Source organism: Canis aureus, chromosome 25 (assembly GCF_053574225.1).
Source record: "Canis aureus isolate CA01 chromosome 25, VMU_Caureus_v.1.0, whole genome shotgun sequence".
Lineage (NCBI taxonomy): Eukaryota > Metazoa > Chordata > Mammalia > Carnivora > Canidae > Canis > Canis aureus.
In genome coordinates, this window is record NC_135635.1 from 3,019,180 (window position 1) to 3,043,089 (window position 23,910).

The 23,910-nt window shown below is 50.1% G+C and overlaps 1 protein-coding gene across 5 annotated transcripts in view; it reads right to left on the bottom strand.

Annotated features, from left to right (window-relative positions):
• Positions 1–392: 392 nt before the first annotated feature.
• ACVR1B (activin A receptor type 1B) overlaps positions 393–23,910 on the bottom strand; it is a 36,185-nt gene continuing 12,667 nt past the window's right edge. Inside the window, exons 1-9 of one of the 5 annotated variants that reach the window (XM_077869980.1) lie at positions 20,293–20,313; positions 18,685–18,924; positions 17,627–17,875; positions 14,415–14,645; positions 11,262–11,429; positions 10,054–10,210; positions 8,708–8,832; positions 5,003–5,133; positions 393–3,577 (exon numbers count right to left, since the gene is read on the bottom strand). In XM_077869980.1, coding sequence (XP_077726106.1) covers positions 3,452–3,577; positions 5,003–5,133; positions 8,708–8,832; positions 10,054–10,210; positions 11,262–11,429; positions 14,415–14,645; positions 17,627–17,875; positions 18,685–18,859 — 1,362 coding nt within the window. In that variant the 5' untranslated portion in view covers positions 18,860–18,924; positions 20,293–20,313 and the 3' untranslated portion in view covers positions 393–3,451. Of the gene's footprint in view, positions 3,578–5,002; positions 5,134–8,707; positions 8,833–10,053; positions 10,211–11,261; positions 11,430–14,414; positions 14,646–17,626; positions 17,876–18,643; positions 18,925–20,292; positions 20,314–23,910 lie in introns of those variants that run through there. The other 4 variants (XM_077869978.1, XM_077869979.1, XM_077869982.1 and 1 more) reach the window with 4 other exon arrangements.

Sequence of the window (23,910 nt, forward strand, 5' to 3'; positions counted from 1 at the left end):
TCTCAGTCACCTAAGTGCCCCCGGTTCACATTTACTCTCTCGTCGACAAGGGGCAAGGCCCAGACCGAGCAGAGCTCTCCGGCTGCCTTCGAGAGTCGGTGGCTGGGGACGCACCGGCATCAAGACCGTGTTCTGTACACGGAGAGAAGCTGAAAGGCACAAGCAGATCCAGACAAAGCCCAAGAAAAGGTGCTCCCTCACACAGGCCAGGCCGCTCCCTCCGTTTCAGGGAGGAAGACACCCGTTCCGACCAGCTCCTCTTCCAACGAGGACAACGGGACCGGCCGTGACTGGGTGGTCACAGCACCTCAGGACGGCCGCCCCGTTCGCCTCTCCCCCAAGAGCCGGGCAGTCGGTCTACACGCACGAAAGACAGAGGACGCCAGAAAAGCTCTGTGAATAAAACTTTAATAATGTACAGCAGAAATTGGACAGGCTCATTCTTATATTAAAACAAAAGATCTCCTATATTACAACTTATTTACATTTGCATACTGAAGAGGTAAAGTGTCTAAGTGGCTATTTTACAGTCCTTTCTAATAAAATGTACAAAAACAAACAGAAGTACCGAGAATGCCGTTCGGGGGCCTTGATGGCGACGTAAGAACGGGCTTGGACTTGGTCTGTGAATCCAGAATCCAGAGGTGCAGGTAGCCCTATGGATCAGGGTTAGCCCCAGGGGCCAAAAACCACGGCTTCGGGCTTTAGTGTCCCCCCACCTCTCTAACTCCTAACTCTTGGTGTTGAGAGTGGCGGGGATGGGGGTGGGAGCTTCCCCAAAAAACTGCTCACTCTTCCCCAGGGTGTGAGGCCAGAAGGGCCCCCTGGGAAACAGGCTAGTGGCTTGGGAGTCCCTGGGTCGAGGAGTGTTGGCAGATCCCAGAGGCTGGTTGTGACTTTGGGCACAGGAGTCTAAGTTCCATTACCGCCTCTGCCCTGCCAGGTTCTGCTGCAGGGCAAATGTGGGGGGATCAGCAGGGGTGGGGCAAGAAGGTCCCCCTAATGACACAATTGGTATTCAAGGGAAATTAGTCAGTAGCCAGTAAATTGGCCCAAAGGGTGAGGCGCAGATCTCCTTTAATGCAAGGAAAGAAGCAACACATCAGGAAAATAAATAGGAAGACCAGGAGCATTGGGGAGACCCCCGTAAGCAGGGCGAGGCTCGCCCCTCCTCCACAAGCTTTGGCAGAGAGTCACTGGGCTGGAGGCGGGCGAGCTCTCAGGCTGCAAACACCATCCGCCTCCCCCGGGGGCAGGAGGGAGGCTGGGAGCGAATGCCCGGAGGGTCTCGCTGCCCACCACCGGGCTCTTTGGGGTGGGGAGACAACCTGCTCCTCGGTGGTCTTCTCTAAGAGCAATCGTTCCAGGCTCAAAAGGCTCTCAGAACCAACTATGCAAACTTCTGGTCTTGAAACAGGCACCCACTGACTTGAATCAGCCCCTTCTTCAGTGCTCCCAGAGGAGGACCGACGCCTGTCTTGCTCACATCTATATATTCCAAGTGCCCAGCACAGTGCCTGACACTCAACAGGCACTCGGCAAACATCTGTTGAATAAGAGCCTGGAGGAAAAGGTGCAACCAGCTGAACGATGCACAAAAGGATAGGGCCCTGATGCAAAAACCACTCACAGAACTGGGGGCAGGGGGTGCACAGTGCAAGAGAGACTAACCTCCGGGGCAAAGAGGGAGGAACTCTCACTGCTCAGTGGGAACAGGCTCAGGTGCAAGGACAAACATTTCCAGTGTGATTGAGCTATGTGCGTTTGATTGGAGCACTTTTTTGTGGTTGTTTTGTAGGAATTTCTTTAAAAACAAAGAGATTGAGAGGTAATCATCACATAGAGATGGTTTTCCTTTTATAAAAACTTAACAATATTAAAAAAAGTTAAATTCAGACCCTTCCAATAAAATTAAAAAAGAGAGAAGGAAGGAACAAAGGAACGAAGGAACGAAGGAAGGAAAGAAGGAAAGAAGAAAGAAAACCAAACCACTCCAGTTTAAAAGTTATGGCTTCAAGGTTATTATATACCTAAGATATGCTGACCAAACCACCACCCACAACCGTGCTTCTAGGCATCATTAAATACTATACTCAGGTTAAAATAACAGGTTTGGCTCGGGCTGTTCCCTTTCCTAGGGCCCCTGAAGTGGGTGCAAGTCTCACATCTTCCCTCCACCGTGATCGGATAATCCAGTAGAAGACCCATGCAGATGCCTCCCTCCCACCCCGACTCCCTCCCCACTCCTCGCCCCCCCTTCCCTTCCCCACCCTAAACCCATCACCACCAAAAATATACACTGCTGTTTCCAGAATCTGGGATATGAAAGACAGATGTGACATTCCAATCGGAGTCCCAGGATCTGGGCTTCAAAGCCCTCCGCCCTCCCTTGATGCCATTGAGGACGATGCCCTTGGGCTGGCTCATTTCCCACGGTTGCCGCTGATCACAACACCCGAGACTTCCACTCAGATTCTTTCCCTGCCCACCCCCGCCTCACACTTGGACCCAAAAGCCTCGCCTGACATGGACAGCGGGGCCAGCTTTGGTTCCACGGTCTGAAATAGAGGCGCTGACACGGGTGGGTGGAGCAGCCTGCTGGGAAAGGAGTCCCACCGCGGGGGTGGGGGTGGGGGTGGGGGTGGGGGTGGGGGTGGGCCGGGAGGGAGACCTCTGGGAAGGGCACCAGGGAAAACTGGACGCTGCTCACTACTGCACAGAGGCACCAGCACGCAGACGGCATGACGACCACACCCCCGACCTGCACATGCACAGAAAGCTCAAGCAGGTAAGTGCGCACCTACAGACACACACGTACACACACACATGTGTAAGGGCGTGGCACGGACCAGGCACAACAGGGGACGCACCTCGGCACATGCACACACGGCTGGACAGACAGGCGGCAGATCCCGTCTCGGCTGGCGGTCCCTCCAGGTGTCCGCGGCGGCAGGAGGGGCGCGGGGCCCAGAGCTGCCTGGGAGAGGGGCCGCCCGGCGGCGCCTCCGGCCACCTCCACCTCGGAGTGCTTGGGTTGGTCCCTGGAGGAAAACCCTCAGTGCTGCTCCGCACTGGGCCCGGGCGACGGCACCGGCACCGGCGACGCTGGCTTCTCCTGGGTGCCCCCAGGCTGCCTGCCGCCACTCCTGACCACCCGCCAGGCGCGCCGGGTCCGGGACTTCCCACCACAGCCAGTCTGAGGTGTGGCATCGAGTTCTCCACCCTGTCCACTCTCAGAGTCTCCATGCCGTAGGAGGTAAATATAAAAGGTGTCTGTGTCTCAAACCCAACATGGGAGTGACGGAGTCTCCCGGGCTCGGTCCCTCTTTCGGGCCAGGGCTCCTGGCCACAGAGGGCTGGGCAGAAACGAGAGGTAGGCCTCCATCGGACGCTCCGCACGGCAGCTGCGCGTAGTTCCCGCTGCCCGGGCCGCGTGCAGGGAGGGCGAGGCTTAGATCTTCACATCTTCCTGCACGCTGAGCTGAGACAGGGTCTTCTTAATGCGCAGGGCGGTCAGGCGGGCCGCGCCGTTGGCGTACCAGCACTCCCGCATCATCTTCCCCATCACCCGCAGCGCCTGCGCGGGGACCACAAGGCCGTCAGGGACCCCGCCCCGGGGGCCTTCCTGAGCACCGCGTCTCCAGCGCTCAGCAGAGCCTGGCCCGGTCCCCTCCCTGCGGCGCCTCCCTCCACGCCCACCGGGGCCCTCCCCCGGGCCTGGGCAGGGGAGGCCTGCCCTGTGAGCGCACCCAGCCGGCCCGGGGCTGGCGTGCTCTGCATGGGGGCACCCAAAACAGCAGGGCTCTGAAAATCCGTGCTGTTGGCCTGGAGGATCCGTCTCGACGGTTCTGGACTGTATGAACCGGGCACAACAGGGACCCAGCCTGGCACGAGTACGTGCACGGCTGCGACCCCACAGCTCACAGATAGACTGAAGGTGGAGAAAAAACAGGACAGGAGCCCCCGCACAGCAATCCTGTCAGGGGCGGGAAGGTACACGGCCGCTGCACGGTGGTCAGGCCAACAGATGGATCCGGACGGTCGCCTACGTACTCTGCTGGCTCCTGGGCGCCACAGAAGTCCCCAGCTGCTACTCTAGGCCACTGGGTTTCAAAATGTCAAAAACTGACTGAAGAGCGTGTGGGACAGGGGCAGCTAAAGACCAGCTCTTTCAGCCTCACCCTCATCCTTAGAAACCCTGACCTGAGGGTGTTGAGAAACATTTTGGAAAATGCTATTATGCAACAGGAAGACAGCACCTCAAATGTGAACGAAGGGATTTCGTTCTTAAATGCAGAAATGCCCTCTAGTGGTTCTAGTCCCTAAAAGCAGAGCCTCGAGGGCAAAGGAGGCCCGCGTGTACTTGGCTACACAAGCCCTGTGCCCCTTGAAGACTCGAGGACCCCAGAATGCCATATTCATAAGAAACCTATGCCATAAACTTCCATTTCCCCCCAAATGCTGCCTCTGCCCCACTTCAGCTGCCTGCTCCTCCAAATTCCAACCCTCCAAACCCTCAATCCTTCACACACTCCTCCCTCACAGACCTGTCTTCTGGCTAAGTCCTTCCTGTGATTCTTCTATACCCAGGCTAAGCTTCTTTTACGGATTCCTCTCCTGGTCTCTTGTACAGAGCTCAGCTCCCCTCTGTGGTAGCAGAGCCATGTCTCTAGGTAGATGGGTCTAAGAGGCCCCACTCAGTCTTTCTGCCTCTTGTTGACTACCTCTTGGCTTGGTCCCCAACATACAGATTTTTCTTCCACTAGGCTGTCCATTCGTAAGAGGACCTACAGGCCCAGGACAAGGCACCATGGACCCTCAGGGCTTAGTATACAACAGCATGTAGTACTATATAACTGACACACTCAGGGGTTACCTCTGGGCTTGGCCTCCTTGCTGGGAAACCCCTTTTTTACTTTTTTTTTTAAATTAGGAAACCCTTTTTCTAAAGTAGAAAAATCAGGCAGATGGAAAAGCCACAGGAGGCAGGGAAGCTTCCTACCTCATAGCTCTGCCACCAGTTGGGGATGTTGGGACGTAGCTTCTGGTCACACACGACCTTCCGCATTTCCTCAATGGAAGGGTCAGAGGGCACTAAGTCGTAATATGGCAGCTGATATTCTTCATGGACTCCTGAGAGAAAAGAAAAGGTCCACCTGACTTATCAACAGAAGCAGGGCAGTACTCAAAAATCTATGACAACACTTACACTGCGATCTAAATACGATTCCCGCTCTTCTAAGAGGAGCTCGGGCTCCTTGGAGAGGCGGGCGGGTTCCAGGAATGGGATAAGAGATGCACAAGGTTAGCCAGGAACACCTTTTTCAAAGCAAGCAAACTATCAAAAAATACTAAGGTCATGTCAAAAGGCACCAACTTGAAAAGCTCCCAAGTGGCCAGAGATGAGAACATTTAAGCACAAGACTAATTAATCACTTCAATGGAAGCAAATATTTTAAAATATTTTAAACCCACCAGTTCATGATACTTTAAAAAAAAAATACCAAAAACTTCAGTCACTTTTACAGGATAAGAGAGAACAAGCTCATTTTTCATTGTTTTGAAAAATGGGGGCAGCCCAGGGGGCTCAGCAGTTTAGTGCCGCCTTCAGCTCAGGGTGTGATCCTGGAGACCTGGGATCAAGTCCCACGTCAGGCTCCCGGCATGGAGCCTGCTTCTCCCTCTGCCTGTGTCTCTGCCTCTCTCTCATGAATAAATAAATAACAATTTAAAAAAAGAAAGAAAATGGTAAATAAATGGAAAGAATCAAGTAGTATTTTTCCTGCCTTCCCTATTCAAATTACACATCTTGGTAACCTAACAGACAATTAGGGGAAGTTTCTCTTTAAAGAGGAAATCTAGGGGCACCTGGCTGGCTCAGACAGGAGAGCATGCAACTCATCAAGATGTGAGTTCAAGCCCCATGTTGTGGAGTAGAGTTTACTTAAAAAATTTGTTTAAATTAAAAAAAATAAAGAACTCTAGCTAATATTTGAGGATTAATTGGGCTTGGACAAGACCACTGATGGCTGTTAACATCACAGAGACACAAACAAAGAGATAACCAGCATTGTGTGCCTGGTAAGAGAACTTTGGGGGGAAAAAAATCTGTGTGTGTATATAAATGTGTGTATATATGTGTGTGTGTGTGTGTGTGTGAGAGAGAGAGAGAGAGAGAGAGAGAGAGAGAGAGAGAGGAGATGAGATTCTAATTGTTAGATGTAACTATCACAGGAAATCCACAGGAATGGTAAAACGTGAATGCCACAAAAAGGTGATTGGCAAAATCTAGATAGGAAAACTTTACAGGGCAAAGGACCTGGATTCGCCAATAGACTAAACTGCTGAAGAAAAAAAAGTAGAGGAGGAATCTGTAGATTATAAGAGACTTAAGACGTGTATCAATCAATTGCAATGGATGGACGTTATTTGAACTCTAATTTAAATAAACTGTTTTTAAAAAATCTGGAGGCAACTTGGGAAATCTCAATCAGGACTGATGTTATTTATTTTTTTTTAAAGATTTTATTTATTTATTCATGAGACACACAGAGAGAGAGGCAGAGACACAGGCAGAGGGAGAAGCAGGCTCCATGCAGGGAGACCAACGCGGGACTCGACCCTGGGACAGGGTTCTCGCCGTGAGCTGAAGGCAGATGCTCAACTGCTAAGCCATCCAGGTGCCTCAATCTGCCCATGTTTCAATCCTACTTTATTAGCTTCATGACTTTGGAAAAATTACCTAATTTTGCTGTGACACATTCTCATGTACAAAATTATGAAAATAACAGTACCCACCTCTTAGGTTTTATAGTACAGATTAGGTAAGTTCATACATAGTGAGTAGTGAATATAGTACTTAGCCCCAATTTCTGGATGGTGTGAGAAAGAACAAATTAACTTATTCACAGTTTAAGATCTGTGTAACCAGGTTTTTTTTTTTTTTTTTTTAAGATTTTATTTATTTATTCATGAGAGACACAGAGAGAGGGAGGCACAGACAAAAGGCAGAGGGAGAAGCAGGCCCCATGCAGGGAGCCCAATGTGGGACTCGATCCCGGGTCTCCAGGACCACACCCTGGGCTAAAGGCGGTGCTAAACCGCTGAGCCCCCTGGGCTGCCCAGGTTTTTCTCAATCTATCTGTATATAATGGTCAAAATATTAGGGGAGCCTGGCTGGCTCAGTCTAGCAGAGCATGTGACTCCTGATCTCAGGATCATGTAGTTTGAGCCTCACGTTGAGGGCAGAGTTTACCTAAAAAATAAATTTAAAAAAATGTTAGATGTCCAATTCCATGAATAATACTTGGGTGCCTGGCTCCATATTGTGAATCTTCCCAAACCTATCAGAGATGGAAAAGGACAGTAAAACAGAAGAGAGCTCTGCTGGGAGACTGACTGGTTCTTTTAAGTTCATTTAATTTTAATTTATTTCATTTCCATTGACCTGAATCTCTTACATCAGAGATAAATGGCTGAAGGAAAGGTTCTAGTGGTTCTTGAGCCTGTTCAGGTGAACAGAACACTTGGAAGTCACTGAATAAAATACTGATACACTAAGCTAGTGACAAAAAATGTTTCCTGCTACATCTGATACTACCTTTTATGGGATTCTGACATGGGTGGGCAGGTGCAAATGCCAAAGATGTAAGAAAAAAATCACAGAACAAAAACCTCATTTTGAGAAAATTCTATGTTAATAAAAGCTGTCTGTTCCACATTCAGAAACTACCACTATTATTTTATCAACAAAACCCCAGCACTGTGGCCTGAGAGCTGGTACCAAAACATACCCACCGCCTGTCATGTAAAGGAGACGCCCTGCATCAGTCCTGACCATTCCTGCCCAGGGCTTTCCCAACCTCCAAGGATTAATAAGGATATAAAGGTATGTAAGGGATATAAGTATATAAGTATCCCTTATATGTAAGGAATATAAGTAAAGGTATATAAGGGATATAATAAGGATAAGGTATAAAAAGGGTAAAAAAAAAAAAAAAGCAACAACAAAAACAAACAAAAATAAGCCAAACAAGCCTCCAGAATGAGTAGCACAATTTTTTTTAAAAAAAGGCTTTATCAAAAAAAAAAAAAAAAAAAAGGCTTTATCTATTCATTCATGAGAGACACAGAGAGAGGGCAGAGACACAGGCGGAGGGAGAAGCAGGCTCCCTTCAGGGAGCCTGATGGACTCGATCCCGGAACCTCGGGATCACGCCTTGGGCCGAAGGCAGACGCTCAACTGCTGAGCCACCCAGGCGTCCCATGGGTACCACAATTTAAAACACTATTCAAGAAGGGCATCTGGGTGGCTCAGTCAGTTAAGCAGCTGACTCCTGATTTTGGCTCAGGCCATGATCTCAGGGTTGTGAGATTGAGCCCTACTTATGCTCTGCACTGGGTGTGGGGCCTGCTTGAGATTCTCTCTCTCCCTCTGTTCCCCCAATCATTAGCACACGTGTGCATTCTCTCACTCAAAAAAAAAAAAAAAAAAAAAAAAAACCACTATTCAACAGTCAACACACCTTTTGTACAACCACATCTGAAGTTCCCTCATCTATGTGTGATGGGCCGCGGCACTAAACACCCAACATGTTGTAAAAAGAAAGGAGGCAATGAAACACCAGCCCTCTCACGAGCACCCTCAGGTGATCCAGCAACCTGTACTGGGATGTAGAAACAAGAAAAGGCAAAAAAAGAAAGGTACCTCCAGAATTGCATCTCCGAGCAATCTCCCAGTATACGAGCCCGAGGGCATAGATATCAGCACATTTGAAGGAGTCAAAGTGCTTCATGTTAATGGTTTCATCGAGCACTTCGGGGGCCATGTATCTGCAACAGCAAAGGAAACAAGATGATGCAGAGAGAAGGATGATTTCTTTGTTTAAATCCAAGTAGTGATTCAGGGGCCCTCAATGTGGGAAGGCATCACCCCAAGAATGCCCCTTGGGGAGCAGGAAGTGATCAATTCTCTGTACTGCAAACTCCCATGCTTTGGATTCGAATCCAAATCCTTCAGCAGAGGTTGGGTGCTACTCGGCTGCACTTATTTTTTAACCATTGAGATGTATTTTAAGCATGCTTTGATTTCTTGGCAGAAGTATTTGTACAGTGGGTCACAGGGCAGTAACGATCCATAATATCTGGTTGCTGCTGGGGTCTTGGGCTTTATTAAATGTAGCCACGGTGATGGGCTGAGCTTAAATTTCATTCTGAATCTCTTTTGTTATCTTACCTAATTACAGAGAAATGAAAATTAATTCTAGGTGATCATCAAAGTGTCCCTCAGTTAATTAAGACTACTCATGCCACTCTCCTCACCGCACCCCCCCCCCCGCCCCGTTCGCCCCAAGAAGGTCATCAGGCCTCACACACACTCTGGGGCCTCGGTAGCTGCACTCATTCAGGTCAGGAGGAAGGGGGAAAGCAACAGCACACTTGAGTGAAATGCACTGAGATCTGGCAGGTAAACAGACTTCCTCTTCTGACCCATTAGACGACAGTTGCATTTCTAACTCAGGAAGTCAATCTACAGTCACGGTCCTTATGTCTTACCTCACTTCTGTAGGAGGCAGGGAGCAGGCCCATAATCCTCAAGCTGCCCCCACAGTCTCTGACCTAGATCACCTCTGCTCCAGCTCGGAAAACCTGCTCTCTAACCCCCAGCAGGACCTACTCCCTGCCTCCTCAGGGTCTCCACACGAGCACCCCTTTGGTGGCACCTACTTCCTCTGTCCCAGCTGAGCCTGCTGCCCATCTCCCAAGTCTTCCTGCACATTCTTTCTGTGCTGCCTCTCCCTACCCAATACCATGAACAGCTAGCTAGGTGTATATAGTTCTATGGAGCCATGCTCATGGCACCTGTATCTGTTAGATGCCCCCAGTGCAGCATTCCAGTGTGGGGAGTGGGGTTTCAATTCAGCTTTCAGCTGTCTCAGAGCAAGGGCCACACCTCCTTCTCTATGCTTCTGTCTCCTGTGTAGATGGGAGAGGGTGCCCATGAGCTACTCAGTACAAAGGTAAGGCAAGGGCAGAGGCCCAGGGCCTTCCTACCGTTTGGTTCCCACCCTCTGATTTGGGGCAATGTCAATGGTGTCAGTGACCGCATCATGGCGGACGGCCAGGCCCAGGTCTGCTATGGCGCACATGCCATTTTTCTTCACCAGGATGTTCTTGGATTTTAAGTCTCGATGAGCAATTCCAGGCTTCCCTGGCAGAGAAAAAAATAGGGATCTTTACAGAGAGATAGCGAAAATGTTAAAAACATAGACTCTGGAACCAGACTGTATGGGTCCGAGTTCTGGCTTTGCCTCCCACTAACCCGATAACCCTAAAAAAATCAACCTGACCCATGTGTACCTCTGTCTTCTCTTCTGTAAGATAAGGCTACCCCAGTCCTTACCTCAGGGCAATGTGAGGATTAAATGCACTAATTCAAGTAAGTGAAGTGCTTTGAAAGGTGTATTAGCTCTTACCATTCCTTCTACTCCTCCTCCTCGCCTTCCTGAACTGATACGCTCCGGGTCAGAACTGCCAAGGAATCCCAGGAAAAGCTGCTGCACTGGCTAAGCTTCTCACCATCAAACAGGCAAAGATAAGGACCACTACTGTCACCACAGGGGCGAGCGAGGAACAGGATCCAACACTAATGGCTGGTTTTCTGTCATGGGCGGCAGGAGCTGCTGCCCTGGTCAACCAGGAATCAGCACAGCCAGCACGGCCAGCACAGCCTGCCAGCTTGAGGAGAACCACGATCCCCCAAAGAGCTGATGTTACAGTCAACAAACAAGGAAGCTCGGGGTCTTTTTCCTCCAGAACCTTCCTAGGTTAGTAAAGCCCAGTGTCTAACGCACTATGCAGTCCGTAAGCCAACTGTCCCAACAGTGAACGTGCGGGATTACCCCACTGCTGCTCCTCTGCCCTAGCTGGTTGTTGCTTCTTGGCTCCATTCTTTCACATGTGTATGGTGGGCTTCTGGGGTGACAACTCAGAACGCAGGCTGAGCTCACCACCCAACAATCATGCCTGGCCACCAAATGACAAACAATGGAATCTTTATGTTCTAGAGCCCGAGACGGAGGTTGAAGAAACCCCACTGCAGACACCTCTCATTCTCAAGAAAAACTCAACTCTCTCTCTGAGGTTAGGCCCACCTCCAACCTCATTAAAAAGAAAAGAGTCCTGGGAACTAAATCAGGAATGGTACAGGCCTTTAAAGTCTACTCAATGTTACTGCCCCTCGGCGGGGTCCACTCACTCACCTTGGGTACCCACGATCTCCATGTGCAGGTGTGCTAGCCCGCTAGCCGCAGACAAGGCCAGCTTAATCATCCCCTCGATCGTCACCGTGTATCGGTTAAGATAATCAAACAGGGAGCCATGCTCATGGTAGTCTGAGACGAGCCACAGCTGTGTCCAGGTGCCATTATCTGCAGAGAACCACAGAGGAGTTCTGGAAGAGGCACAACTACCAGCAGAAAGGTTAAGGCAGGAGAAAAAGAATATGTGAACGACACGAACTCCACCGAGATATTCCTGAATCCATGCTTCTTGCCTCCATACCTCCTGAGGCTCCCCCTCTGTACTCATTTCATCTACACTTTTTTTTTTTTAAGATTTTATTTATTTATTCATGAGAGACACAGAGAGAGGCAGAGACACAGGCAGAGGGAGAAGCAGGCTCCCTGCAGGGAGCCTGATGTGGGACTCGATCTCGGGACTCCAGGATCATGCTCTGGGCCAAAGGCAGGCACCAAACCGCTGAGCCGCCCGGGCGCCCCTGCTTCATCTACACTTATTCACCAGTGTGTGTCCTTGAGGAAGGACAGAAGAACAACATACTTTCTTAGACACGCTCCCTTCTTTCTTGCAGGTGGCTCTCAGGGTCAAGAACAAGACCTACTCTTTTTTTTTTTTTAAACTTTTTAAAATTTACTTATGATAGGCACACAGTGAGAGAGAGAGAGAGGCAGAGACACAGGCAGAGGGAGAAGCAGGCTCCATGCACCGGGAGCCCGACGTGGGATTCGATCCCGGGTCTCCAGGATCGCACCCTGGGCCAAAGGCAGGCGCCAAACCACTGCACCACCCAGGGATCCCAAGACCTACTCTTTAGACCATGACTGGCTGCACCCACCGCTGCCAAGGAGGAAAGCTTCGCAGACCCTCCTCTGTGCTCCAAGATCCTGTGAGCACAGCCTAGCCCCAGCAGCTGGCTCATCTGTAATGTTTCCTTTCAGTCCACTGCTCCTACCGAGCCATGAGCTCTCTCCCTGGGAGAAGAGTAAAGAGCTCCTTTGTGCGTTATTGTATTCCAGACTAAAAAAAATGCTTTTCAGTGCATGAAGAGCACAATTCCAAGTATTCCAGAGAGGTCATCTTCTCCTGAGAAGAGCAATGGAAGGTGGACAGTGTGCACTTTTATACGGGGTGGGGGATGAGAGGCAGTGTGTAGTAGGAAGGAGGAAAAAAAACCCAAAGCTGGTAATCTAATTAGGTTATGCGGCTGTCAATAGGAAGATTGGAAATTGGATTGAGATCTCCAGATTCCAGGCTGGTGCTAGTTCCAGGACACTATACTATATATACATCATGCTAAAAAGGCAAAAACGAAGGAGTCCGATTTTCTCCTCCCTTGGCCCTAACGTGAGTTTTTACAGCCAGATCCCCGCGCACATGAACCGCCAGAATCAATAAAGGGAGTGGCTCTTGGAACAGCACCAGGCCTGGCTTCCGGTTGACCAGTCAGGGGTCTACCCAACATACGCTTGCACTCCAACCGGCCCTGAAGCTGCGAGGACCCTGGTAGGCAGTTAAAGTTAAAGGGAAGGCATCTTCTGAGCCTTTAAACTGTAGGTGAAATTCAACTGTCATCAAAAGATGCTGCTGTTTTGAAAAGGCACAGCTTACTCAGAGTAAACACTTTCTCCCTTCCCCTCCTTCCCCTTGCGTTGAAGTCCGAGCCTCTTCAGCTTGGGGGCAGTTGAGGCCATGACCAACCCCCACAGCAATGTGAAGAATCAGCAGTCTGTTGTTGTTTTAGGAAGGAAAAATAAATACTTAGCATCTTCCGTAGGCTTTGTAGACACTAACTTGTAAAAACTGCCGTGTCACGGGAGCAGCCTGGGTCTCAACTGCCAGGGAGACTCTTCTAAAACGTAAGCTGCAAACATCTCACGGCTTTTCTGACTTCAGGTGCACTACCTGGCCACTGTCTGCTGCCGCCCCCCCCCCGCTAGGAGCGTGAGGGCTAGGACTGTGAGTCATTCTTACGTGTGATGATCACAGTGGTCACTGAATGTTCATGAATTAATGAATGAAATTCCAATTACTATCTCAGAATAAAATGTAATCCTCTCAAGGAGGCCCTTCACTCCGGCATCCACTGCCCCCCACCTAGAGAGCGTCCATATTACTTGCGAGGTTCCAAACCTCTACACACGCGTCTGCAGTGTCCTTCTCGCTGATTTTTCTTCTTGACCTTGTCCTCGATCAAGCTCAGGTATGGCCTCCCTGACCCCCATCTCTCTCCCAATTCGTGCTCACTAGAACAGCTTGCTGTTTGATTATGTCCTGTATCAACCATTAGTTTACTTCTCCTTTGCTGGTCAGCGAGGCCCCCTCAAAACAAGGACGTGCCTGGCCACACAAGAGGGACTCAAAAACTAAAGAAAAATCGAAGAGGGACGCCCAGGTGGCTCAGCGTTTCGCGCCTGCCTTCGGCTCAGGACGTGATCCCGGGGTGCTGGGATCGAGTCCCATGTCAGGCTCCCCGCATGGAGCCTGCTTCTCCCTCTGCCTGTGTCTCCGCCTCTCTCTCTCTCTCTCTGTCTCTTATGAATAAATAAAGAAAAAAAAACCATTAAAAAAAAAAGAAAAGAAAAATCAGAAGGGAGAGGAAGGAGGAACCAAGAGACCTCAGGTCCAGGCAGTCCACAAGCCGAGCCTGAGAGACCACAAGGTAACATTCTGGCGGCAGCCAGGTCATCCCTGCTGCGCCTGCTGCACTACAAGCGTGTATGATGCTGATTGTGTCACAGAACGCACATCCCATACTTTTCTGGGCTATTCTTCTCTGGCAGGAGTTGAGGCCACAATTCTTCATTCCAGTGATTTTCAAGGTCAATTAACTGGAGCCCCTGCCAGGACTATGCTGCTAGGAGTGCGGGGAAGGGGTGTTAGGAACAGGAAGTGAGCCGGAAGGGTGAGGGGTTTATCTTGTTTATCTGCTTAATGACTGTTTGCTTAACAGCCTGGGTTTCTATATAAGCTTTCCACAGAAGAGAAGCTGAAGGACCGTCGGCTTATTCAGATTCTCCTTCTACAGGTAACTATGAAGGCAGCCCACAGGTGCTCAACTTCGCCAGTCACCCCTCCATCTGGGGCTGCTGTTGGCTCCAAACCCAGCTCGTTACCTTTATTGTCAGCAGCAATAAATCCAAGGATGTTTTCGTGGCGCAGCATGACCGTCTGGTATATCTCTGCTTCCCGGAACCAAGACCGTTCTTCACGAGAAGAGAAAATCTTCACAGCCACATCACCACCCCTCCAGCGGCCGCGCCACACTTCCCCAAATCGGCCCTTGCCAATAATCTCCTGTAAAACGATGGTTCGGGCCACGGTGCGCTGGACGAACAGGGGCAACCCTGTGGACCAAAAAACAGAAAGAAAGCGGACATTGTAAATTTTGCTAAGCTTTGCAACTCCCACTCTCACTGCCACACTGGAAAGGCCATGACCACACAGTGCCTCCGCTCTGCCCTGGTCCACCGACCAGGGAGAGCTGCAGCCGCTGCACCACGGCCCGGGGAGCCAGCAGAGGGCCAAGCAAGGCCGCGACTAGGAGTGAGTGAACACAAGGAAGGGAAACGCATGCCATTAGCCGTGCCTTATCTAAGCCATTTCTCCTTTCAGTTAGTACGGGCGACAGGTTTGCACACAGCATCTGACCAGATTTGCCAACCATGCAGCCAGCCTCCCGCGGGCCGGTCCACGCACATCTGCTTTATGCTGACTGAAGAGGGAAGAGGGCAGAGAAGGTGAAGGCCGGGCTTGGGGCTGGGGGTGCCCGGGCTGCCCTGCTCCGCAGCCACTAGAGGGCGCCGCTGCGTGGCCCACGAAAGCCAGGCGGCGGCTGGGGCTACGAGGCTCCCACCGCGCCCCGCTCCCCCTGCTCCCTGCTCCCCGGGCCAGCTCCACATGCGGCACACAAGGCTGCCCACGCTGACCCTCAGGGTGACTCTACTGTCTTTACAGGGCTCATTTACTGCTTCATTTGTCCCCGTCAGTAGTCTCCCTATCTATCCATCAAGACAGACTCGGAGCTCTCACTTCCTCTCCCAGACCAAATAAACATGTTATTAACCCCTACGCCCTGCGGATGGGAAGGCCACTTACTGGATGCTTACGGTGCACCAGGCACTATGATAAAGGCTTTACACAGATTATCTCATTTCCTCACAACCACCTGTACGGTAGGTAGACAGTGTTATTATCCCCATTTTACAGATGGGAAAACTAAAGCTTGAAAGGGAAAGTTACGTAACTCCTTTGAACTCATATAGGCAGCAAGTGTCAAAGATGGGACTAACGTCTAGAACTGTCTCCCAAAGTCCACGCTTCCAACTACAACACTACACAACCCTCCCATCCATCTCCTCTGTGCCTGCCCGAGTCCTGGCCCTTCTTTAAAAGACTTCCAACTGGTCTTTCCGCCTCCCTGGTCGCCCTGCTCCTGCCCTGCACACCCACACGCAGCCCTGCCTCACCCTGCCCTAACAGGAGGCTGGTGAATGAGTGAATTCACCCCACACCACTGCCAGAATTCCTTCCATGGGAAAATAAGAACATTTATGTTGCCACATGAAAACTTCCAGTAGATGCCTCTCACCGTACTGGAGAAAGCACGGCACCCAAGGTCCTTCCCACCCGGGCTGTCCTGCCAGTCCCCACCCCCGTCCTCACCCCCCAGCGTGGGCAGGGCACGCCAGTCTCTTTATCATTCCCTCAACACATGGTGAACTTTGGTGCCTTTTTTGTCCTTTCACTCAAGGGGTTTTCCTTGGCCTGAAATGTTCCCTGTCCTCTTACCACTCTTAAAACCTCCAACTCAAGTCTTCAAGACCCCTTTAAACGCATCCTCCCCCCAGGAGACCCTTTCCCAGCAATCCCGGTCTCTTCTACCCAGTCCTGGGTCAGCCTTTTTTATCTTTCTTTACCTTGTGCCACCCAGAGGGCATTCGACACATATTTGTTAAAGGGAATTGAAAGTCACATAAGCAGCATGGACTTACTACTTTAAAAACCACAGTATTGAAACTCGAACAGCTTGGAAGCCCTGCATTGGGGATTAAGAAGGGACTAAACATCCAAGGAGAAATAGTTATTAATCATTTTACTCCAGATGACTAAGTAACCACCATGGACCTTCACTGGCCTCAGCTAGTTCTGATCTTAAAAAAGACTCCAGAAAACCTGAGCTACCCTCCTGTGACAGCAAATCAAGTCAGAGAGTCAGTCAGGCAGTTCTAACCACTGCCCTACCTCTTTCAGCAAAGAACAAGACATATATTTTCTCTCTTCCTAAAAATATGCAGCTTTTAAATATATCCATCATTTTGGCACTCTCTACTGCAGAGCTTAATAAAGGCAAAACCACTGAAATTCAGGAGATGTCACAGCTCAAAAGTATTCCCTGTGTTCAAGGAGGAATGTCTGGCCATGACTGATGGCATAATTTCCCTACAGAACAATAGTCTTGTCACATGGCAAGGAAACATACCATAAACACACACAAAATTCTCACAATATGATTCCGTATGTTTTAACTAGAATGGCAATAGAGACCTTTGCAGATGATTTTTTTCCACAAGAAAAGAATACCACCATCACTAAAATAATGGTCTATCTTCATTAAAAAAAAAAAGACTCTTTTGCAGTCGTTTCACATCTAATAGCTCGCTGAGCTATACCCTGAGACCTGAGCAACCCCAGGCCCTTTATCCTGAATTCTGAGCTCACTTCAAGGGCCAGGGTTCAGTTCAATTCCCTCAGCTAAGAAAGACTCGGTTACCAATAGGCAGTGCAGGAAACAAAGGGTACTGACACCAAGCTGCAAGCCCAAGCTGCCTTTATGTAACCCCCACCAAAAAAAACCCTTGGGCAACGGGTACAAGTCAATGATTCACCAAACCCCAGCTCTCAGCTTTACTCAATGTCCTTAAACTCCCCTTGTGGTTGCTCAGAGATCAATGATTAGCTGTCACCACCTCACAGAAACCCGGCACACTCCTGTTTCTCCAAGGGGCCCTTCAATTGAGCACTCTACTGCTCAGATGGAACCAGGTGAATTTTAATAGATGTACGCTTACAAGACTGGGAGAGAGGCGGGGTTTCTGGAATGGAGAGTTTTACTCTTGACCTTTGGAATCCCAGGGAATCAAAGATTTTCTGTGGACCCATTGTCTTATTACATATCAGACTCCAAAAGAAGGGGTGTCCTGAAACCAAACGCCTTGGTGCCGGCAGAAACAAGTGCAAGGCCCAGCCTTCTCCGTGAATGGTCTATCCCTGCTGGGAAATGGTGACGAAGACCAACGACAGACACAATTGCTGAAGGACTCAGTACCTGAGCCAGACCCTGATGTGGAGAGATCGTAGACAAGATCCTGGAGCGTCTTGTCTTTGGAGAGACACATCTCACACGAGGGATCTTCCATGTCCAGTCTCTGGCGGTTGTGATAGACACGCTGATGATAGTTAATGACAAGGAAAACAATGATGATGATGAGAAACAGGAGGAACACTGGGCCAGCAATAATGCCTACCAGCTCCACGGGGCCCCACATGGAAGGGTGCTCAGACTCCTTGAGGTGACCTGGGTCAAGTGAGAGAGGAGAGGGAAAGAACACGGTAAAAACGCGGGAAAGCTCTGGCCCTCTCTGTCCCCGACACCCCCGTCCGCGGGAATGTGCCCTTTCCCTCCTGCCTGCGCTCAAGGTGCTCTTGACCTCGCTGGTCTTACCGGGCTCTGGGTGTGCCTGGCGCCCTCATATGTGAACCTCTCTAACGGAGGAGCCCGTTACGATGACAGTCCAGCTCACAACTCCCTGTCATCCTCGGCATTTCCCGGGGCCGTCCCACCTCAGTGCCCCAGACAGATGCCAGGTTCTACGCTTCCACTCGAAACAGCTGCTTTAAGCCCTGCAGCTGGAAGTCCCTCCTCCTCTGCTCTCCCCAGTCATGCCTTCTAAATGGGACACTTGCAAAGGGCTGCCAGCTAATACTTCGCAGCCCCGACTGCTGTCCTTCTTTTCCAACTCCGGCCCCTCTTCCCATCTTGCCATCACACTCACCCAGCAGCTGCCTTCACGCAGATCAGGGGCTATCTCCATACCTTCCCATGGGGATCCCTGCCTGGCTCTCCCACTCCTCACCAGCTGCCCATGGCTGCTCAGCCAGCATCCAAAATGAGGCTTTCACCTCTTGACAATCTGTCTTCCCCAAACTCTTGTCTACAAATCTGACTGGGGAGGAATCCCATCCCCTCGTCATGTTGGGGAACATCCAAAAGGTACCTTTACCTATCACCAAACAAAGGGATTGGGGAAGAGTAGAGTAGGATGAGATGGCAGGGGTGCCCTACCTCCAGGATGAGCCAATAGTCCAACAAGGGTGTCCACTCACCACTGGGCACCCTCAGGTCGATCTTGTTACAGAAGTCAGTATAGCAGCAGTGGGTGTTGCGGAGATCCTCAGAGCTCAGACAGTAGAAGGGCTTCCCAGCGGGGACCAGCTCCACTTTGGGGATGCAGGTGCGCACGTGGTGCTCCATCCCATCCAGGTTGAAAATGGAAACCATGCAGGCCCCATCTGTTTCACACGTGTAGTTGGCCTGGAGGCAGCTGGTACACGCACACTGCAGAGCTGCAGGAAATTTGGGAGTACACTGACATTAACGGTGAGATCTTATCCTAGGTCCTTTTCCAGACTTAGAATATAATCCTCTAGCACACTTGATGTTCCCAAATAAGGAGCTTTGATGGAGATAGGGCCAGAGAGACGACACCGTCAATGGGAGCACCAACTTTTCGCCTGTTCATTCAGCTCAGAAACCAGGCTTCCAAGCCCCAACTTTTTCTTCTAAGTACCCTATCTTAGGCCTATGAGAAACAGAAAAAAAACCTTCTGAACTTTGCCTTAGACTTACTACACATTATTTTGTGGCTGGGAATGAAGTTTTCCTTTAAATGTAGATGCCTGAGGATGAGAGGAAGGCACTTTCCCCTCAGAGGATACAGATACCACCTCCCGCCCCACCCCTCCATCCTCCATCCAAAACCACCCAGGCTCCCTTGCTTGAGGATGGCTCATCAACCCCATCTTCTTTCTCTGGCACTAGGCATGCCCACAGTTTTCTGAATGCAGTATGCATGCTCTCACACATTCTTTTGCGGCAATGCTTTTCTTCCTGGCTACTTCTCACAAATCCTTTAAAATTCAGCCTAAGCATCACTTCCTTTGAAAAGCTTCCCATCCACTAGTCCAATGTCGTCCTCCTCCCTTTAGTCCATGGTAGGTGCACCTCTCATGGCGGGGAAAAAGAATAACCTCCAAAGAGGATAATATTAACGCCTAACTCGTAAAGTTATTGTGAGGATTAAATGGGCTGACGCATAAAGTGTTCAATAAATTTAACCTACTCTGGAAGGTCCCTGGATATCATTTAAAAAATATTATATATCTTTATTATATATATACACACACACACTATATACATACATATTTTATACATACAAACACACATACACATGCTTTTCCCCCCTGAAATAGGCAGTTTGTGCAATCATGCCTGGGTCTAATGAGTTCTGCTGGGTGTGTTTTATACATAAGTGTGCACTGTTGACAGGAAATTACTGTAAATGAATTTGGCGCCTCTGAAAGCCAGTTCAGCAGCCCTGGAATCTGAGATCCTTTATTTATCCGTCTAACAAGAATAGCACAGACAGCGGCAGTTGGTTCTCCCCAACACGGTCTCCCATGGGCCTAACCTAGCCCTGACCTCTCGGAACGGGCAGGAGTGTGGCTGCGGCCACCAGGACCCTGAGGTTGGGAGCCGGAGCTGAATGATGCCTTCGGCCCGCAGGCAGTGGAGGCTGCAGGGCCCACCCAAGTCCCGGCCGGACACTCAGCCAATACTATCTGGGTACCAAGTGGGACTACATTCAAACCAAGGCCCCTGGAGAAGAGACATTTATGACCAGCCCCGTGAAAAACGCGCCTGTTGAAACTCACCCCTTCAGGCTGTGAACAGGCTATCTTTGTCTCTCCCTGCAACACACTGGAAGGCATCTCTCGGCTTTTCAGTTCCAAGGACGGATTCTAAACCTCTCCGTGCCCAAGGCCCCTTCCTCAGGCTTTCCATAAATGATGCAATCCCTCGCCACTCCCACCCGAGGAGACAAAGGAGCGCGCACGCTGACAGGTAAACGCCGCTGCGCTGCGGCTGTGGAGCCTCCCCAGGAGGCCTCTGATCAGAGCCCTTTCTTCTGGGAGAAGTTCCACCCGGGCTGCCTGCTGACGCCCTGCTGACGGAGGGTAACGTGCTATTTTTAAGGGCAGGAAGTTTAAAGCAGGTACCCTTCGGACTAGGGTCCAAATCATAAAAGGAATTTTAAAAGTACATCCTTCCTAAACTTGGATTCCAACCCTTTTTAGACACAAGAAAGACGAAGGAACCGCCTCATCCCCCCCAAATACCTCTTTTTGCTCCCCCTCTTATTTTTCCCGCTAACTGGAGTTTACTCCTGCACCCCTCGGATCCTCAGGCCCAGCCCTCTACCCCCGCTGGCGCCCCTCCCCCGTGGGTCGGGGAGGCCGCGGGCACAAAGGGGTTCCCCGTGGGGTGCACACCTCTCAACACGTGTGCCGTGCGTGACACGCGGCAAAGAGAACAGCGTCGGGGCTATTCCGGGCGCCGAGGGCGATTCCGAGCGCCCGGGACGCGGGGCCAGGCCCGAGCCGCCTCTGAGAAAGGGCTCGCTTCGGAGTCTGTCAATTAGCGGACGGCAGGGCCAAGAGGCTCCAGCTCCAGATACTTCTCCCTCCGCTGGTTCACGGCCTCTTTCACAGTGATTCATTCTGGAGAACGAACACACCCACACGTGGCTCATTATTTTTGGGAAGTACTTAAACAATCTTGGTGTAAGACAGGAAAGAACAAAAGTGGCGAAATCTATGTGAGACGGGATGAAGAGCGGAACTGGGAGCAGGGCCATGCGGGTTTGTGATAAGGGATTAGGCAAGTCTCTGAATCTACCCGGGCCTCGGCCGCCTAGCCAGAAAATGCCATTTATCTTACGGAGATGGTATGAAGATTAGCCAAACATCCGCTAAGCGCGGTGAGTGTCCTGAGGAAGGTTCTCTCTGCGCACATCTGGGTACATCGACAGAGTTTACAGAGTGAGGGAGAAGTCTGAAAAAGATGTATTTTTGAGAGAACCATCACGACTGCTCGCACCCCTGAAAAGGCTTCGGTCACTACCGCTAGAGCCACAGCAGGGCACTAGGGCAGGGACGGGTCACGAAGACCCAAGGCCCCAACACCAGCGCTAACGTTAACCACGTGACCTCGAGCACGCTCGTAACCTTCCTGCACCCTGGTTTCCTAATCTGTCGAGTGGGACTGGGGATAATCACTTTACAGGGCTGTGTGTGAATTATATGGAATAACACATTTTAAAAGTGCTCAGCAAATAGGTGCTCAATAAATTCTAATCTCTCCTCTGAATATAACACTCAAACATAAACAGGCATGCACACGCAGGCTCGCACACAGAAAATGTCTCTTTAACCACTAATTAGGAAGTGGCAAGTTACCGTAAGACCACAGCAAGCACAGCAAGAGACTGTTTTAGCCTCAGCTCTGCCAGTAACTAGTCGTGTGGCATTGGGCGAGTCATTTAACCTCTCTGAGCCTCATTTTCCTCATGATTAATCAGAAAGAAGGCAATGAACTAGGTGACCTCTAAAATCCTCCAGTTGAAATTTGAATCCAGTTTGTTTTTAAATTCACATTGTCTGGACCACTGATCCAACACTGGGAAGTTCTGCTTTATATTGGATATACTTTTTCCTTAACTTTAAAGATAGACACTAGGGCCAGTTTTCTGTTAACATCCATTTTTCAAAATAAAGTGACAATAAAATCATAAAAATAACTGAATTTAACCATAAACGTACTAGCATGCGAAATCACAAAACTATGCGCGATTTCTTTGAAAACTAAATCTGGACTAATGAATGCTAATAGCCCTTTATAATCTACTTCACAGTGACTCATCAGGTTAAATCAGTCTACACACATGCATATAAACAATACATACCTAAGACTCTCCATATTCCACAACCAAGGAGTTACATAGTAGAAATAACATAAGTTGGAAAACCAGTAACAGAGGAGTAACACAATCACTGGAGACACAACCGAATTAAAAAGTGGTCAGAAGGCGGGGGCACCTGGGCCGCTCAGTAGGTGAGGCGGCCGACTCTGGATTTCGGCTCAGCTCCTGATCTCGGGGTGGTGGGATCGGGATCCTCTCTCTCCCTCTCCCTGCCCCCACGAAAGTGCTTAGAACAAAGCTCTCACTAGCACAGCACTGTGCTCTTAACAAGTCTGTCAAAACTAAACTGAAGACAAAACCACCTAAGCAGGATTTGAATGTGGCTCCAACATATGATTAGAAGGTGGTTTGTGGTAGGATGTAGATGCAAATTTGATTCATGAGCGAGGCTGTATTTTGAGGAAGACCAACAAGTCCCAACCTGCGCAGCCTCCATCTAGCTGCGTGTTACGGAGGCATTAACAGCCGAGTCTCGGCGAAGACAACCCCACTGCAGGCAGGGCAATGGGCTGGGTTCTCTGACCCACTGGCATATACCGGGAGGACTCGGCGGGCCCGTGGCTCATGGGAATTCCCAAAACCGCCCTCCGGGCACAGACTCAGCCACTCAGTCCACTACTCTGCCCCAGAACACATCTCCAGGGCACGGGGGGGGGGGGGGGGGGGGGAGGGGGCGGGGGGGGGAGAGCACAGGTGGCGGCACCAACCTCAGAAGGTAAGAGGCAAGCCACAAAACATCCGCAGTTGTCCCAGCAGATAAAGATCCACAAACGTCCTTAAACATTGTAAAGCTACAATATTTATGATTTTTAGCTTATATTAATCACTCCTTGGGATAATAAGCTTCACCAGTTTTGTAGCACCACAGGGCACTGTCCTGCTCAGGTACGCTAAGACACTAAGCTCGCCTCTTCCAAACCTCACCGGGCAGCTTTCTAGTTCTACAGCATCCAAGATGAGCTGCCCAAACCAGCTTGTGTAGCCCTTCCTCTTCACATTACGGTTCGATCATAAACTGACTCTCCGCCCTCCTCCTTCCAGATGGCAGCATCCATCAGACAGGCCAAACTGATAAGAATAGCCTATTACAACGCATGATTATTTTAATTAGTCTTCCTTGGACCTTATCCAATCCCCCTACAGCTTCCTGAGGATAGGACAGGACTGCAACTCTGAGTCTGAATAGCCAAAATGATCTTGGGGGGGATCCCTGGGTGGCGCAGCGGTTTGGCGCCTGCCTTTGGCCCAGGGCGTGATCCTGGAGACCCGGGATCGAATCCCATGTCGGGCTCCTGGTGCATGGAGCCTGCATCTCCCTCTGCCTGTGTCTCTGCCTCTCTCTCTCTCTCTGTGTGTGACTATCATAAATAAATAAAAAAATAAATAAAATAAAATAAAATAAAAAAAAACAAAAAACAAAAAACAAAATGATCTTGGGGGAAAAAGAAGAACAAAGTTGGATGACTCACACTTCCTGATTTCAGAACGTACTACAAAGCTATAGCAATCA